This window comes from Parasteatoda tepidariorum, chromosome 4 (genome assembly GCF_982258835.1).
Source record: "Parasteatoda tepidariorum strain Cologne lab strain chromosome 4, Ptep-v5.0, whole genome shotgun sequence".
NCBI lineage: Eukaryota > Metazoa > Arthropoda > Arachnida > Araneae > Theridiidae > Parasteatoda > Parasteatoda tepidariorum.
This window is the reverse complement of record NC_141758.1, coordinates 28,781,373-28,799,981: the sequence shown is the minus strand read 5'-3', so window position 1 is coordinate 28,799,981 and position 18,609 is coordinate 28,781,373. Positions and strand designations below refer to the sequence as shown.

General features: G+C 31.8%; 2 protein-coding genes across 7 annotated transcripts in view; one reads left to right on the top strand and one right to left on the bottom strand.

The window, feature by feature from the left end:
* LOC107441741 (sialin) overlaps positions 1–18,609 on the top strand; it is a 63,906-nt gene that overhangs the window by 13,928 nt on the left and 31,369 nt on the right. The gene's annotated exons all lie outside the window — the stretch shown is intronic.
* Positions 1–18,609, bottom strand: part of LOC107441742 (sialin) — a 111,175-nt gene that overhangs the window by 80,681 nt on the left and 11,885 nt on the right. For all 6 annotated transcript variants that reach the window (XR_015432982.1, XR_015432981.1, XR_015432983.1 and 3 more), the window contains 7 exons: positions 18,401–18,606; positions 14,722–14,955; positions 13,469–13,652; positions 9,084–9,214; positions 7,360–7,509; positions 5,072–5,204; positions 4,760–4,915 (listed from right to left, as the gene is read on the bottom strand). Coding sequence is in view for 3 of the 6 variants with exons in the window: in XM_087160848.1 (XP_087016974.1) it covers positions 4,760–4,915; positions 5,072–5,204; positions 7,360–7,509; positions 9,084–9,214; positions 13,469–13,652; positions 14,722–14,955; positions 18,401–18,606 (1,194 nt within the window). In the remaining 3 variants the exon portion in view is untranslated. The remainder of the gene's footprint in view (positions 1–4,759; positions 4,916–5,071; positions 5,205–7,359; positions 7,510–9,083; positions 9,215–13,468; positions 13,653–14,721; positions 14,956–18,400; positions 18,607–18,609) is intronic.

Sequence of the window (18,609 nt, the reverse complement as noted above, 5' to 3'; positions counted from 1 at the left end):
CTATAATAACTGAAATGATAATAATAGAAAATAGTGTTGTAAAAGCGTTTTTTTTCTAAAATTTATTTAGCACTTTGTTTTAAACATACAAATAATTTTTAACGTTTCATTTAGAAATTGAACATTACGATCGAACTTAATAATTATGTAATTATTTATGCATAATAGTACAACAAAATATTGATTTGTAAAAAACGCTTTAAAAAAAGTTCTTAACACTTTGTTTTACGCGTATTATGAATTTCTAAACAAACATTTCAATAAATATTTTAAGTAAGATTTGTACATTGTAGTCAATAGACAGGGACAGTGATGACGTAGTTCACCCCGCATCCTTCCAAACGCGTTCCAAACATTTTCCCGAACGAACCATTTCAATGGCATTTCCTATGTGAATTTAAGACGGCAAGATTTTTAGTTAATTATTGAAATAAATAAATTTATATAGCGCTTCTAAGGGACATATTCCTAATTTATGTAGTTTTCATTATACGGGGTATTCAGTAGATTTTACGAGTTAAGTGCATTAAATGCTATAAAAAAGTTTCAAAATGGTTATCTTTAATTTTGATGTATAAAAATTTAAGCGTCAGTACTATTTTTAACTCTTGTTTCATGTTTATAATAATGCCTTATTTTATTTAGAATTTGTTACATATTCTTAACCACATCTAATTTTTTTCTTTAGTTATGGAAAGGCATGCATTGTTTTAAAACGTTCAGAAAAGAATTTTTAATCTATAATTAGATTGTATTTATCAATACTAATGTCTGTTTATTAAATTATACCTGATGATTAAATTTGTAGTTATTGTAAACTTTGTTTGCTTAAGATTTTCTGATTATTGCTGCTAATTCTTATAAGCTTTAGTTTTTAACTATTAAATAGGAATAAATTATGTAACTAACTTATTTAATATGTATACATATAGTTAAATCTGCACAGAGTTTTAGTTTAAACTCAGATTTATTTTGACTTGAGATTTTTTCTTGTTTGTATTTATCAGTTCTTAACAGTAGTTTTATGCATTAATTTTTTGAAAAAATTAAGATACCTTATTATTAAATAATTAATATTAGATTATTTCTTAACGTAACTAGTGTAGTGCTATGTTAAAGTGTAGTGTTATGTTAAAAGGGTCAATACTATGTATAGTTTCCAGAATTTTAATACATAGAATAGCTAAATTATTTTAGAATTTTAAATTTCTAATTTTCATTTTAAAATGTGAGAGGAACAATTTTTTTAGGTGTTATATATGAATTTATCTTAAAATCTCAGATTCCTATTTTATTCGATATGAAAATGCAACATGAATTTTTTTAGAATTCTTTAAAACATGCTTATCCCATACATAAACTTTTATTTAACATTCATATTTATTAATCTATGTATTCACATAGGTGTTTAAATTTTACTTATTTAATAATATTAATTTCGCATGCATTTCAAATAAATATAATTCAAATTTTTAAGAAATTTTTTAATTTAGAAACTTAATTCTTTAATGTATGTATGCATATTTAGTTATACAGCTTTTATTTTGGCAAATGTTACTGTTATCACTTTTTATAGAATAAAATTTGCATTTGACAGTCTAAATCAAAATTTTTTAAATTTCCTTCATAGTAATATTCTATTTGTTGCAGTGAACGTAACATTCAAGTCATCCATATTTATTTCATAATTTGGTTGTAAATATGTTTTAAGACCTGTCAACTCGTTTGTTTATATAATTTTTTTTTCTTTTTTACTTCCTATCATTTTAGTAAATTTACCAATTAATTTGAGCTATTTTAAAAACGTGTATCTAAAATGCTTTATAATTTTCACTAATTTATCTGACTTTATTCATGCTTCTTACATAACTTTTTAATTTGTTTTAAAATTCTCATAATTATTTACAATTAATAAGTTGTCTCAATATTATAAAAAAAAATTGATTTAATATAATATACATATTTTAAGAAAAATTAAACATAAATTAGAAATAACTTTTTCCAAATAATAAAATTCACAAATTTCCGATTTCCAGATTATAAATACAATTTATATGGTAAATATTAAATACAAATTCTCTCAATCATATATACAAAAAATTTTCATAATCATTTGCAATTAATAAGCTATTCCAATTAATATCATAAAAAGAGATTAACGTAATATTAATATATGCAGCACTTTTTCTTGCCATGTTAGTGGTTAAATTCGACTCTATATTAATATATTCAAAGATTTAGTTCACCCACTTTTAACTACATGAGAAACGCCATATTGTTTGCTCAGTTCAGAACTTTGTTTGGAACGAGGAGAGCTAGTGACGTTGTTGATGACGTAGGACTAACCCTGTCTATTTATTTAATATCTTTCTTAAGCAAAACATATATACCTTCAAATTTATAAATTGATTTAAATCAATCTGAGTATGAAGTTTTGATAGAAATCTGACTTTCTGTGCCTTACAAGTAAATGAAATTCAAAAATACTATATCGCGATACATCGCTATATCGCGATGCAAAACTGACGATGCATCATGATGTATAATTTCTAATATCGCCCAGTCCTAGCAGCAACGTAAGTGTAACACTTTTGAAAAATACAAGAGTAACACAATGATTTTTTTACAATAAAATTGTGCACTTATCTTTTAGTTTAATAATTATTAAATAACAGTTTAAATAAAGATTATAACTGATAATATTTATTTTAGTATAACGAAACAATAATCAGAGTTGTTTTAATGGGTGAAATAATTTGTGTTAATTTCAAGGTATGCAGGGATATATAAATTGCTTATACGTTATTGTGGTGAAAAGTAACTTTAAGTCTTATTTATGCCGTTATTTTCAAAAGTGTAATAAGCATTTTTTATTTATTTTTCATTTATTAGTATTTTCGAGTTTTTAAAGGATTAATGTTTGAATGAATATAGAAACATTGGAAAAATTTAACCAACTTGGGTTATCACTATAACTTATTGAATGATCAAAATAGATAAACTATTATTGAAATTTAAGGGAATAAATTAATAAGCTACATTTTTTTAGCTCCTAAGTCCCCTAACAACAATTTAACCTCAGCCTTATTGGGCTCAAAACTGGCACAAAGGGTCCAGCGAACACGCACGGAGGGACCAATATTGGGATGTCTTGATTTCTTAATATTGGCTTCTAGAATGGTCTATATCGGGGGCCAATATTGGCTGAATAATAAGTTTGAAATATCGGGTGAATCTGACAGTTCTTCATAGTGCCGACATTAGTTGTAAAGTGGCTGTAAAATGACGGGAGAATCGGACCATTCTATATGGGGCCAAAATTGGCTCAATATGGGTGCTATAAGAACAAGTACCGAGTGACCAATATTGGGATGTCTTGATTTCTTAATATTGGCTTCTAGAATGGTCTATATCGGGGGCCAATATTGGCTGAATAATAAGTTTGAAATATCGGGTGAATCTGACAGTTCTTCATAGTGCCGACATTAGTTGTAAAGTGGCTGTAAAATGACGGGTGAATCGGACCATTCTATATGGGGCCAAAATTGGCTCAATATGGGTCCTATAAGAACAAGTACCGAGGGACCAATATTGGGATGTCTTGATTTCTTAATATTGGCTTCTAGAATGGTCTATATCGGGGGCCAATATTGGCTGAATAATAAGTTTGAAATATCGGGTGAATCTGACAGTTCTTCATAGTGCCGACATTAGTTGTAAAGTGGCTGTAAAATGACGGGAGAATCGGACCATTCTATATGGGGCCAAAATTGGCTCAATATGGGTGCTATAAGAACAAGTACCGAGTGACCAATATTGGGATGTCTTGATTTCTTAATATTGGCTTCTAGAATGGTCTATATCGGGGGCCAATATTGGCTGAATAATAAGTTTGAAATATCGGGTGAATCTGACAGTTCTTCATAGTGCCGACATTAGTTGTAAAGTGGCTGTAAAATGACGGGTGAATCGGACCATTCTATATGGGGCCAAAATTGGCTCAATATGGGTCCTATAAGAACAAGTACCGAGGGACCAATATTGGGATGTCTTGATTTCTTAATATTGGCTTCTAGAATGGTCTATATCGGGGGCCAATATTGGCTGAATAATAAGTTTGAAATATCGGGTGAATCTGACAGTTCTTCATAGTGCCGACATTAGTTGTAAAGTGGCTGTAAAATGACGGGAGAATCGGACCATTTTATATGGGGCCAAAATTGGCTAAATCTGGGTGCTATAAGAACAAGTACCGAGGGACCAATATTGGAATGTCTATATTCTTTTAATATTGGTCTTAGAGTGGTCTATCTAGGGTCTATATTGGCTGAATAATAAATTTAAAATATCTGGTGAATCTGACAATTCTATACAGGGACAATATCGGACAAAATAAGGATCTTTTGAACCCTTATTGACCCAAGATTCATGAATTTTGGTCTAATGATGGCTCGAGTTATTTTGCTGCTTGAGTCGGCTCATTTATTACATCAAAAATTAAATAATGAAATTATCATTAGTCAAGTTTCTCCGCCAAATGCATGAATGTTTGCAGCTACGTATTTTACCTTTACATGCAAACGACTTTAATTTTATGTTTAAATTTGTCATTTAATTAATTAACCATCAAATTTAAAAATTTTTAAATTTGAGGCACAGCTTCCAAAATATAAATTTTTGATGAATGCTTTTCCTGGTGGTATGGGAATAAGAAGTTCGTTGATAATTAATATAATACATCATGAGTGAAGTGTATTACCTGCATATTCTGGAGATAAATCAAGGTGGGACAGCATGTACCCACTATAACAGAAACCTCCCAATGACAAGGAAAGTGTGAAGAAAATGACATTCAGTGAAACATCACATCCTGCAAGGCAGACTGCTACTAGAGAAAGAGCAGGTCCGAAACCAGCTAAAAAAATTAAAAAAGAAACTTTTCTGTGATATTTTCAAAAAATAAAAGAGTAAAGCCATATTTTAAAATAAACATTGAATGAGAGTTTGTAACATTTATCGTAAAAGGTAATGATAAACATTCGGCTGAAATTCTAGGTTTTTAAAGACTTACACAATGAGTTGAAAAATTTTCTGACGAAGTTCGTTGAGGCGAGTTTTCTTTGTACCATAAAATCTGCTAAGAATCCTGCTACGAGACCAAAAAAGGTTTGGAGAAGATGAGGAAACGATGATAAGAATCCATTCTGCAAATAAACATACCTGATTATTATAACATTTTTAACATAAAACATTACAATAAATACTACAAATATGTTGCATAGATAAATATTAACTAATAACTCAGTGGCGCGACAGCCCATTAAGAGGGCCAAGGCCGACTGTGCCCATCTCAGTTTTCTTGACCTTGGGCTCTGGAGTGCAGGAGCATATGTTCCGGTCAGGTGGTCAGCCGAACGCGGAACCCCCAGTGTTAGTTCCCAAGCATGCTTGGTACTCATTTTATCGACCCACTGAAGGGATGAAAGGCTGAGTCGGCCTTGCCCGGCCCAAGGATCGAACCAAGGACCTGTGGCACGACAGCGCGAAGCGCTACCGCTCAGCCACCGGGCGTCAAATATTAACTAATACATTTTTTTAAAAAAAAGTGATAAAAAAATTTGCATTACCATTTATCCTCTAACATGAGATCTAACTGAAATTGAAACAAAAGCATTAATCTCCAAAGCGAGCAAGAAAGTTTACTATTATTTAACACGTTCACGCCGGGAAAAGGTAAAATACTGGTACGAGAAAAGAGAAAATACTGGTAGATGAACTATTTCAATATTAGATAATATTCTGGAGGAGTTAATCTATTCTCAACAATAACAATTCACTGTAAAGAAATTAACCACGGCGAAGAAACAATTCAATATTAAAATTGCATCTGTTAAAAACAATCGGTAGTTATGGATTTTTATTACTCCCGGAAAAAAAAACTAAAAAATGAAATTTATTGTTACCAGTTTTTACTCCGGTGCGCTGCCAAGATGAGAAAATCTAGCGTGATCCACCGGTGGGTCACCCTGGCGTGAACGTGTTAATCAAAGAAATATATCCTTAATGTAATAGGGTAGATTTCAAAAGTTCATAAGAAAAGAAAATCCTATTATTAACAGTAATTAACCATCTGATTTTAATAGACTTTAATATTAAATCTATTAAAAGTTAGAAAATGGCAGCAAATATATGTCTAAAAATTAGTTTATTTTATGAATGTAATTGATTGGTTTTATTTGCTTGTCAACCACTACAGATTCAATTCTCAAATATATATGATAAATTTCTCTCAATTACTTTTAAAATAGAATTTGGGTTCACAGAGATGCCAACTTGCTCCGGACAGTAAATATATATTTTAAAGTGGTAGTTTATGAATTGTGATTCTTGGTTTAATAAAGTCAATTTAGCAGATTTTTATTCACCACTATTTCTAAATAATTCGTAGGCTTATATAATTCACCACTTTATAGTACATCATGCCAGTCAACTCTTCCGGATTTTCCGGAAGATTTTATTTTCATATTTAAAGTGGTAGTAAATATATACTATTTTTTTCTTCGATAAACTTAATTTTTAAATGTTTTTGATCACCACTATTCTTACAAAAATTAAGCATGTATATTAATATGCGTTACTATCATGGTTGTCATCTTAAGTTTTCTCAAATACAATGTATTTGTTTGCTTAAAATTGAAGTTTTAATACCACTGAGAAAAATGATAATGGAAGGTATTAAAAGTTGGCAGGTATGACATACGTCGTGCAATACCTCTTAAAAAGAGAGCAAAATTTACTTAGTAGTTATATACCGTTTTTTAATTATTTTAGCGTGTCCGGAACAGTTGGCATCTCATGCTCATGCGCACAAGTGGTTTGCTTTATAAATAATCTGCGCAGACTACTTATAAGAAAGCGTGTGGAGGCTTTCTATTTAGAAGGTGATGGCTTAACGAAGCTCAACTGTAATAAAGTGGTAAATCACATAAGCCTTTGAATTTTCTGGAAGTAGAAGTGAGCAAAAACCCTATAAATCGAATTTACTAAACCAGAAATCATACATTACAAAACTACCGCTGTCCAAGTTGGGATATCTGTAGTCGATTCTTTTCTTAGCCATATAGTTTTGACAGTTTTCCTAGTTTTTGCTCTTTTAAGTTTTCTTTGTTATTGGTTATCACGGATAAATATTATACATATCAAGTTTTTCTTCAGCAGATATATTATGAAGCAACAATACCACCACTTACAGTTCAGAAGAAGAAGAAAATTGGGTCTTATGAATCAGGACAATGAACAAAAATCCATTGACTTCATAAGGCCCGCTTTGATCACAGCAGCAGAGATATACATATTTACCTTTGCTACGTTAAAGTGCAGCATAGTAGCGAAAAAAGTGGGTAAATCATTGACAAGCGTGTAAAAAGCCCAATCTGCTCCAATCTGTGTGATGATGAGAGCCCAGAATGGAACCGATGTCATAATTTTGAACCAAGGGATGGGTGGTAGCTAGAAAGAGAATTGATATAAATTTATTAGATCTTCAATCGAATCTTCATTTATAAGTTATATTAAATGCATTTTTGGCCATTGCAATGCAAGCAATGCGGAATGTTTTCTGATATTGTAACAACAATTAAGTGACGCTTTCCAGTTGCAAGTTTAATGGTCTGCCAGGGAAGTTTATGACCCGAAATAAAAGAACTGGTTGAAAAATAGTTTCCTTTCTAGTTTGTTTTCGAGATAATTAAATGATTCCAACTATCAAGATGTATTTTCAGTTACAATTTATATAAAGGGTGTTTTATTTATCCGTGAAAAAGTAAATGTGGCGGAGAGGTATTAATTAAGAATAGTGCTGGCAGCGGCTTCGCTTTTTTGAGAAAAAATTTATAGAGTGGAAAACAATAAGAAACTAAAGCTTTCAAAAAGTTTGGTAACATTGCAACCATTTTAATAACCTTTCTCCAAAAGAGTAGAAACAAAATGAGTTTTTCATAAACTTTTGAACCATTTACATGTAGTGGTGAGATGAATAAATTTAGATCAAATTTACAAGACAAAGAATATTACATTCAAACATAAACTTACCTACCACTAAAAGAAATCCCCTCTTCCGAAAAAAGACGTAGAAAGTTAGCAGCGCAAGATAAAGAATAGTAAGAACTTTACAATTGCAGGGATGTCAACTGCTCCACTTTCTGCAAAAGTTTTAATAAATCGGTAGCGAGCCTTAGTATCTCAGGGAATAGAGCGGTCGCCTTCTAATGAGGTGAACCGGGTTCGAATACCAGATGATGGCTGATCGATACGAATTTACATCGACCAGAGTGTTGGCGTAAAATATCTGGGTTAGATGGATCATGGTCCTGCCGTCGGGCTAACTGTGAGAGGTGATCGTGATTTTTCCTCACCATGTAAAGCAAATGAAGGTTAGTTCCATCAAAAGTCCTCCACAGAGGCACAAATTCTCAAAATACTTGATCCAAAAGTTCCCTTGTCTTCTGGTTTGGGTTTAAAATCACATGGCTGCGGAGTTGAACATTAGTATTCGTAAACCCGAAATTGGATATGCCGTTCAACGACGATTGTAAAATAAATTGGTAGCAAATTAAATGGCAAAGAATAGGGATAATTACGCCTACTCTTTAAAAGTTCACCACGAGATAACTGCTATAAAGTAACATTTCAAATGTTTGACATTTAGTTGTGGAAAAATTACTTTATATGAAAAAAACTAAACTAAATATAAAATATCGTTACCATTCGAAAATATTTCTTTTACAAAGTGGAGAAAATTGTCATCTCTACAATTGTAGCTTTTTTACTACTTTTAAATAAATCATAGCTGTTAACTTTAATAAATCGTGCATGTACGCCACTACTCGTGTAAATATATACATTATAGCTGTGTTAGCTAATCTGGTCTGTCTAGGTCTTTTCAAAATGAAGGAACACTTTTTTTACTTACTGTATTCTTCTTATTTGAGTAATAAGCAGCTCTGTGGACATTATAATCTATAAATTAGATACATAATTTTCATATATACTCATATTTTGAAAGTTTTCAAAATAATGCTTACGTCGTCTTTCAGTTCAATTTTTTGGTCTGATGTAATATGTTTAAGTTCTTCTTTTGAGATCCATGGGTGGGTATGGGGTGTTTCAGTTACAAGAACACTCCATAGTAGAAACCAAATGCATCCAAAAATTCCTGAAAATAATTGCGAAACAAAATACAAAAAAAAGTATGTCACTATATCATGGTTTCGAAAGTGCCATAAAAATTAAATTTTTCTTCCTTTTTAAAAAACTTGAATAATGCGATTTTTTAAGAAATTTGTCTCAACGCGCTCAAAATTTTTAACGACAAATCGGTCACAAACGAGAAAAACTAAAAAAGTATTAGGGAAATCATTTTTACAGATTTCTCTCTTATTTAAATTTTATTTTATAAACGTCAATGAACAGTCAACTCAATTTTGAACTTACGAATGACAAAGTTCAAGTCCATAGACTGTCTCTTTTTTCCATGGAAATAACCCGCATTTGTGTTACTTAGACAGAAAAATCAATTAAAATTTATTTTACTTTTGTGAAATTTATTTTGAGCAACGAGAAATTCAACTTTTTCATTTTCAGCTTTCTCCAAGGTCTGAATGTTAGATAGAAGAGAGAAACAAAATGAAAGGAAAGGTCATTCATGAAAAGCACCCTGTTATCCAAGACCACCATTTTTCCACGTAAACCTGACTTGCACCAACAATTCTCCCTACAAATTACAATAAATTGGTTTCACGTCTTTTGCTAATCGGTAGACTCTATGCGCTGTGAGGGAGATGTAGTTTGAGTTTATGTTTACTACTATATAGCTTTTACAAATACTAAATGAGCTTCCTATTTTTTGAAAGAAAGCAAATCATTTTTTTTCCAGTTCGGTAGCAATAGCACACAACACTGTCTGCGCCAATCATTTTTTTCTATTCCTGCAGATTGTTTTTAACTTTAGATACTGTCAGTCGTAACCTTTTACAAAAGAAATAACGCAAAATTCTACAAAAACTAATTCACCATTTTATTATTCTTTTTCATCCATCCTCTAAAAAACCAAAACAAAAAAAAATGATCATATCTATAATATCAAGCTTTTAGCTCGCAACATCAGAAAATGCGTGTTATTACATCACGTGACCCTGACACCTTCCCCCCAGAGTCATATTAGATCCAAAGATCGAATATGGCAAATAATTTAAGGGTCACACTTTACACATAAACAAACTATGTTTCACATTCACCCAAATATTCACTGAATCTTAGGTTTAACTTAACACTAGGTATTTACTTTAATCACCTAATAATAATAATAGGAAAAAAATGTTCAGAGTCTTATTTTAGTTTATATTTACAGTCTGGACAATGCATCTGCATTACTAAGTTTCGATCCTTTGATGTGACTTGCCTCAATATCATGGCGTTGAATGGCTAACGCCCATCTCTGCAACCTCGGGCTTTGGGGTGTCGCACTCGTCAGAAATACTAGGGGATTATGATCAGTTAATAAAATAATCTTAGCACCACAGAGTAAGGTTTCAAATCTCTGCAAAGCCCAAATAATAGCATAAGCTTCCCTTTCAATTGTAGACCATTTCTGTTGAGTTGAATTCAGCTTCTGGCTACCGAAAGCTATGGGACGAATATTTCCTTCTTCATCTAACTGACCTAAACAACATCCGACCGCATTTTGAGATGCATCCGTATGCAAGTAGTATGGTTTCTCTATGTCTGGGACTTGTAACTCTGCGATCTTACATAGCGACGTCTTCAATTCCTTGAATGCCTTCTCAGCTTCTTCGCTCCAAGGAATCTCATTAGGAACTTTCTTTTTAGTAAGCTCTGTTAGTGGAAGAGCAATCTTTGCGAAGTTTGGAATATACTGCCTGTAAAAGTTGCATAATCCCAAAGCACTTCTCAGTTGTTTTTTGGTTTTGGGTGCCTCTAATTTCTGTATTACTCTTATTCGTTCTTTGTCAGGAGCATGTTTACCTGAACCAATAATATGTCCTAAGTATTTAACCTTTTGTCTAGCAAATTCGCACTTTCTCAAGTTCACGGAGAAATTAAAATATTCCAATCTCTTAAAAACTTCTTCAAGATGAATCAAATGTTCCTCCCACGTATCAGAAAATACTGCTAAATCATCGATATAAGCACAAGTGAAATCAGACATGGACTGAACCACTTTAGACATAGCTCTTTGGTAGGTTGCAGCAGCATTTCTTAATCCAAAGGGTAATACATTCCATTGGTACTGGCCTCGGTGAGTTCGGAATGCTGTGAGGTGTTTGCTGCCGTTCTCCATCGGTATAGCCCAATATCCCTTCAACATATCTAGCACAGTAATGAATTTCTTCTTTCCTACTAAGAAATTCAACTCCATCATATTTTGCATTGGATATGCATCCGGAACGGTAAGAGCATTCAAACTTCTGAAATCAATGCATAACCTGATTGTTCCGTCTTTCTTATGAACACATACTACCGGGTGTGCGATCTCACTTACCACCGGTTCAATCAGTCCTAACGCTAGCAATTCATTGATCTGTGCATCCACTTTCCCCTTTAAGTTTTCTGGTATCTTATACGTTTTTGGTTTCATCGTATCCTCCTCAGCTTTCAGCTTTATCGCATGTTTCCCAACTTTAGCTATCCTTATCTTCCTCTTTTATATGGACTCTTCGTGCTTGTCTTTCAAACAATATTAGATAAAAACTTATATCACCTTCTTTTGGATCAAAAGTACGCATTAATTTTTGCAATCCACCAGGTACATGTTCTCTTGTTTCTTCATTTCGAGAGCTGCTCGTCTCTCCTATAGTACCAGTATGTACCAATGAAGCTTCTATCTTCAACCTCTCCAATTCATATTCCTTTTCTTGCCGCTTTAATTCATCTTCCCTTTCCTGTTCTCGCCGCTTTAATTCACCTTCCCTTTCCTGTTCTCGTCTCTTTAATTCATCTTCCCTTTCCTGTTCTCGCCGCTTTAATTCGTCTTCCCTTTCCTGTTGCTTAATTTCATATTCTTGTCGCCTAATTTCATCTTCTTTTTGTTGGCGCTTTATTTCTTCTCTTCCACTAACTATTCTTTTTAATAATTCCTTCACAAACTCCTCTTCGTACTCCGTACTTGCCAATATAATCTTCTTTAATTCGGTAACTCTCATGTCTTCCGTTGCCGTTTCTCCTAACTCTTCCGCCAAGCACTTCAAATCTACTTTTAAAGCTCTTCCTAAAAATGCCATTTTTCACCTACTACTTTCTAAACTGCACCTTCTTACAAAAAAAAATGCCACTTCCTAAACCAATTTCAAGACAATCTAAATAACTCACTATCTTCCATCAAACAACTTGAAATTCATAGAACAAACAACTACCAATCTTTTATTTCGAAATCCATTGGGATCTTCCCGCACATTTGTCAGTCGTAACCTTTTACAAAAGAAATAACGCAAAATTCTACAAAAACTAATTCACCATTTTATTATTCTTTTTCATCCATCCTCTAAAAAACCAAAACAAAAAAAAATGATCATATCTATAATATCAAGCTTTTAGCTCGCAACATCAGAAAATGCGTGTTATTACATCACGTGACCCTGACAGATACTGTTCAATGTCGCAAATTTCTTGTACTATAAATAAAATGAATCTGAAGACGAGAAAAATCTTCGCCAATGGATGGCAATGTGCAAACTCCTTAATAGTTAGGGAAGGATTAGGCTTCGGTGGTACACTTAATCTAGCCTCCCCTCTAAGCCGCTTAGAAAATCTACCTATTAACTAAAGACGCTAAACCCGTTTATTACGATTTGTAAAGAGAAATAATGGCACAACTCAGATTATTCAGTAGGACAATGCCACAATATACGCTGGAAAATCATCACAGAGGTTGTTTTTGAATAATAGGAAACTTATCATGAATGATCCGTTCTTCCATCATCTATCTGTAAGAAAACTTGACGGGCTATTCTTATGTATACCAAAAAGGAGCAGTTCCAGTTTATGGCACATTTGAAGACTACCACCATTGAAGCCTAGAAAAATAGTAATGCTACATATCTAAACCTGATCGATACATTGACCATTAAAAGTAATGATTTTATTTCGGTGGTACACTTTCTTCCTTCCTTTTTTACTTATTCGAATTTTGATGGGGCAGGAATTGAGTTACTCTTTGTAAATATGTGGTTGGGTATAAACTTTCATAATATATGTGTTCGGTCCTCATTGGTTTTCTTTGTGTCCAGTTATGGCTCAAAATTAAAGTGGCTTTATTTCATGAGGCACACTGTATTCTTCATAAAGGTTCATTTCTTACAAAAACACAAACTCTTCGAACTTACTTTGACTGAAAAAATGGGTATAATTAGAAATATTTAGCATTAAAATTTGAAAATGTAAGGATGCATACCAACGATGTAAAAAGCAGAGGGCCACCCTCCAAATATATCTGAATTACACAGAATACCAGACACGGGCATTGCTGAAACGGTACCTACGTTGATTCCACAATATACTATCGTAGACAAAAACGCTCTTTCTGAATCTGGTAACCACCGTCCCAACATGGAATGCATTGCTGGCATCGTGACTCCCTGGAATTAAATACTATGAATGAAATAAAATTATACACACAGTTACTGAATAGCTAACACTCATCACTCCAAGTATATTATAAAATGATAGTAAAACAACTTCAAAAGGTAAACTCGCGTTAGAACCATCAAAAGTTATTCACAAACGGGAATTTGTCTCAATAAATGATTCAAGAGTTGCCTTGCCCAATGGAGTGGACTCACAACACATATATGCGGAGTAGAAAGGCTTATAGTCGCAAATCCGATGTGAATCGGCTATTCAAAGCATAAAAATATTCAGAGAAATATAAATTTTCTAAGCTTTAGAAATTAATAAATTACTTTAGACGAAAAAAGCCTTAATAAATATACCCAGGTTTGCCTAGATTTTCAAGTTCATGAATATACTCAATAACTTCTCATAAAAATTGAAAATAATTGCTTATATTTGTTTCGAAATTATATACTGAAAGTTTTCAAAACTAGATATGTTGCTTAAAATTGTCAAATTATTTTTAATAGTTATGATTGTATTAAATTTTCTATTCAGTTCCATGTGATATTTGAAGTTTTGGCCATACTTCTGAGACCCACAGGCCAGGTTCTTGAATTCACATAAAATAAAACGTAGTATTTCATTATTAGCAAAAGATATTATTGCAAGCAGGAATTATTGGGAAGCAAGATATTATTGCTCACTGAGTTCCCTTTTCTTCTGAGTTGGGTTAAAAATTATAAGGCTACGGAATTGAGCATTGATAGTCGTACTCTCAGAATTGGGTTGACCGCTTAACACCCATTGTAAAATAAAATAAAAGCATTCTGTCAAAGCATCCCAAGTGTCAAAGCACTTGGTTCAACCATAGCTTTAAGTAATAAACTTTTCATACCATAAAGGTTACGTATATAAATGACGAAATTTTACATTATATTATAAAAAGAATTTCTAGAAATAATGTAGTATAGTATATTAGTTTTATTGAGCACTAGCAACTTTATTTTAATGAGTTAATTGATTTGTGCAGTGAGTAAATCGTTTGTCTCTCTTGATAAATTATTTTTATATTTATAGATAAAAGTTTCATACCTGTGCTAGTCCTTCAAGGGTTCTTATGCCAATTAGAACACCTACATGCATGCGAGCTGCGGCAGGCGTTAGCAATGTGAGCAGAGCAGTGATGAATGTGCCAATTCCAAAAACCCATTTTGCACTGAATATTTCAGCCAGCCTTCCACCGGGTATCTGGGAAATACAATAACCGTAGTAAAATGCCCCGAGAACAACTGCCTGTAATTGAGGGGACCAGATGAACTCACCTTCCTGAAAAAAGAATTATATATACAATGTACAGTGAGCACACAAAAAAAATAATAAATAAACGAACCACCCTGAATAACTTTTGATCTAAATGATCGAACTTCTTGTTCTAGGACTCAATCTTAATGGCTCATAAGAGTGACCTTAAATATGCTAATTAATTAGTGTAGATGATATAATAAGTTATGAAATCAGACAAAAAAACGTATTTTCTCTGAATAAACATACCTTTTTTACGACGGACTCAAATTACTGATCCTCGATATATAAGATGTAGCTGTAATCAAGAAAATATTGTCCACATAGTTTGGTCAAGAGAGCGGTCCATAGTTTGGGCTCTTTAATGTTAATTCCATTTTTTTCCCCGGTGTTTCTCCATATCTCGAGAACTTTTTAAGCAAATAGAAATATTTTTTCAGACGACTATAACATTCGTTTATCCATACATAATTTTATGAAATATATAATTGTTTGAAAATATTTTCTTTAAATTATTTTATTTAATAATGATCCAAAAAGTTTTGAATTGTAAGGTATAAAATTTTGATACATCACTTTAAAAGATGTAATTTTTAATGGTAAAATACCAAGTTTGAGCAATATATATATATATATATATATATATATATATATATATATATATATATATATATATATATATATATATATATATATATATATATATATATATATATATATATATATATATATATATATACTAAAAAGGTTTCTGAGAAATAACAACAAAAATCCTGAGTTTCACAATTTTCTACAAAAAAAAATTTTTTAGGCCACTAACAGGCTACAAAGCCGGAATCAGAGGCGACTTATATTAATTAGAAATTAACATTTTCGAACATGAGTATAAACGATACATATACAACAAAAACTAAAATTAAAGAAAAATTGCATTCAAGTAAGAGAGAAAAAATTCAAAATTCTGAAGTGTTTAAAATGTGTGCGTGAAGATTATAATAAATCAGTTATTAAAAAAATTATGATACAATAAATGATATTGAAATTAATAAGAAAGTTAAAAAATATTTTAAATATGAAAATATTATATTAAAAAATTCGAATTCTGGTCATACTGGAATTAAAGAATATAATAGTCAACGATACAAAAGCCAATATCGCAAATTCCGAAAAAAAACCTAAACAATACTTGATTAAAATTATGATAAGTGTTGAGTGACATTTGACGTACATGCGAAATATTTTTTTTCAACATAAGAACATGACCCTATGTAAATTTAATTAATATGTTTATTTAAATTAATAATAGGGGGCAGTTAAAAAGTTCTTTTAATTCTTATTAACTATGCTAAAACTGAAAAGTTATTTTCTAAAAATACGGAAATTCCGTAACAGTTGTAAGGAGCTTATCAGGTCTAGTAATCAGCCGTAGTATTTTTAAATGTGGTTGAGCTTACTTAATTTTTAGTGAACTTATTAAACTTTAACTATTTCATTGGGGAGCATTTTTTTTCCGTTGCGTGATATTTATGAACGGATCATGGCAACTTTTCTCAGCACCGATTTTAAATCTGCAATCGGTTTCTATCAAGTTACAGGCTTTATGCAGTTTAAATCTGCTTAAAATTCATTTATTGTCTACTGTCCCCACTTTTCTAAAAAGTAGGGAGTGGTAAGAAAAAGACGATAGTACATATTAGATTATGATGCGATACGTTAAGGTCATAGGGTTTTTGTCTCGAATGTTATTTGAAAAAAACCAGGCAAGTATATATGTATGTATCTAAGCCTATTCGCACTTACACATTCAAACAAAAATTAAACTTAATTAAAAATGCAATTTTCAAAAAAATCTGTAACTCTCCAAACAAAAATAATCTTTGATTTAAAACCCCCACATCGGAATAAGGTAAAATCAAATACTCTTGCAGATGCTATAAAAAAATTTATTTCTAAGTGTTACAGGACCACTTTGTAAAATCTTATAAAATGAATGTTGACAATTGTCAAGCATTTTTTTAAATAAAATTTTACTACTCAATATCCAAATATTGCGTGAATATGGGACACTCCCTTTAAGTAGAGGAAAATGTATTTTTGTTTCTTCTACTAAAATGTGATAAATTTAGCATATAAAAGCTTTATATTCCAAGAATTTGTTTGTTTTCTTTTAGAGTATAAACAAAACCAACCTTCTAGACCATGCTGTTGAAAATGCAAACAAAGTTTATCGGAATAGTGATCAGAAATTTAAAATGAAAGAGATGAATCAGCTAGTAGAGTAATTTATTGTACAGCTCTTATCAAGCAGCTAACGCAGATAACCAAAGTTTATTTATCGTAGTGCGTCACAACTGTCTCTATAGTGGAAATAAAAAGCACGTGATTTTTAATTTTCGTAGGATAAACATTCCAGAAAATTTTGCAACACAAAAAAGTGAATATTTGTTTTAGTTGTGCTTTGAATACGTCCAAGATTTATAGAAATTTCCTTTAGAAAATTATCATTTTTCTAATATACTAGCTGCTTTTGACAGCCTTGTCAACTTTCAAAATTATTTTCTACGACTTAAAAACTTTAATGGTAATCAAGCTGAATGCGAAGTACAACTATTATTTTAGTATATTTAGTACAACTATTATTATATTCTATTTCTTCAACCTTATTACCTCTAATTTTTCTGATTCTTATTTAAATATTCTAATTCTGCATTGAATATTATTTTTTATAACAGATCGTAATTTTGACCTGAATCAGAGAATCTCCAATTCAGTACCCCCAGAGGTATTGATTTGTTGGTATTCATTTGTTATGTGAACATGGTATCTTCGTGACCAGATAGATTTAACATGTACTAATCACCATTTACCGTATGGGGAGTCTTCGGCCACCTGGATTTGAACTTCCGTTCTAACAAACGTGAGCACAGCCCCCTGCCAACCAGCCTATCCCCGCCAATAATTAGTATTTTTTCTATATATAAACAAAAACACAGTTCTTCAAACTTTCTACTCTCTTTGGGAAATTTTTTTCTAGTAGAAACAAAGTTTCAGCTTTAATGCATTATTCTTTGCTTTGAAAATTTGATTTAAATTTATTTTTCCTACCTCTACATGTGAATTATTCAAAGAGTTTCCATGAAACCCACTTTGAACAAATTCTTATGGTAAGGGGTTTCAAAATAAACAAAAAATCTGAGAGCTTTAGCTTTCAATTATCTACCACTTTATAAATTTTTTTTCAAAAATTATTTATTGTAGTTGGTGCTTCTATTTACCCGAGGGCCCATCTTGGGCTGCAGTGCCAGTAAAGAGGATGATGATTAAGATTTTTGGTTGAGGCTGGAAGTAGTTGCTATAAAATTGACGAGAAGGAGAATTTTTTTTAATAATCACCATTGCGATCCTTTTAAAAAGTTGAAAAAGGGAACAATTTAGGCAGAAATAAAGAATGCATCGTAAAACACAATACCTTAGGTACGTCGTATAAGGAAGAATTGTCACTGAAAGGAGGTGTCACTTTGCATTCATCAGACGTCGTCGCATTGTCACTTTTGTAGACAGCTGTACCGTTTACCATTGCTACAATAGCAACATTGATATTCACTCTAATGGCATAAATGGTGCAAAATCCAAGAAAACCAGCAGTTGAAAACAAGTACCGGATTCCGGGCATTTCTT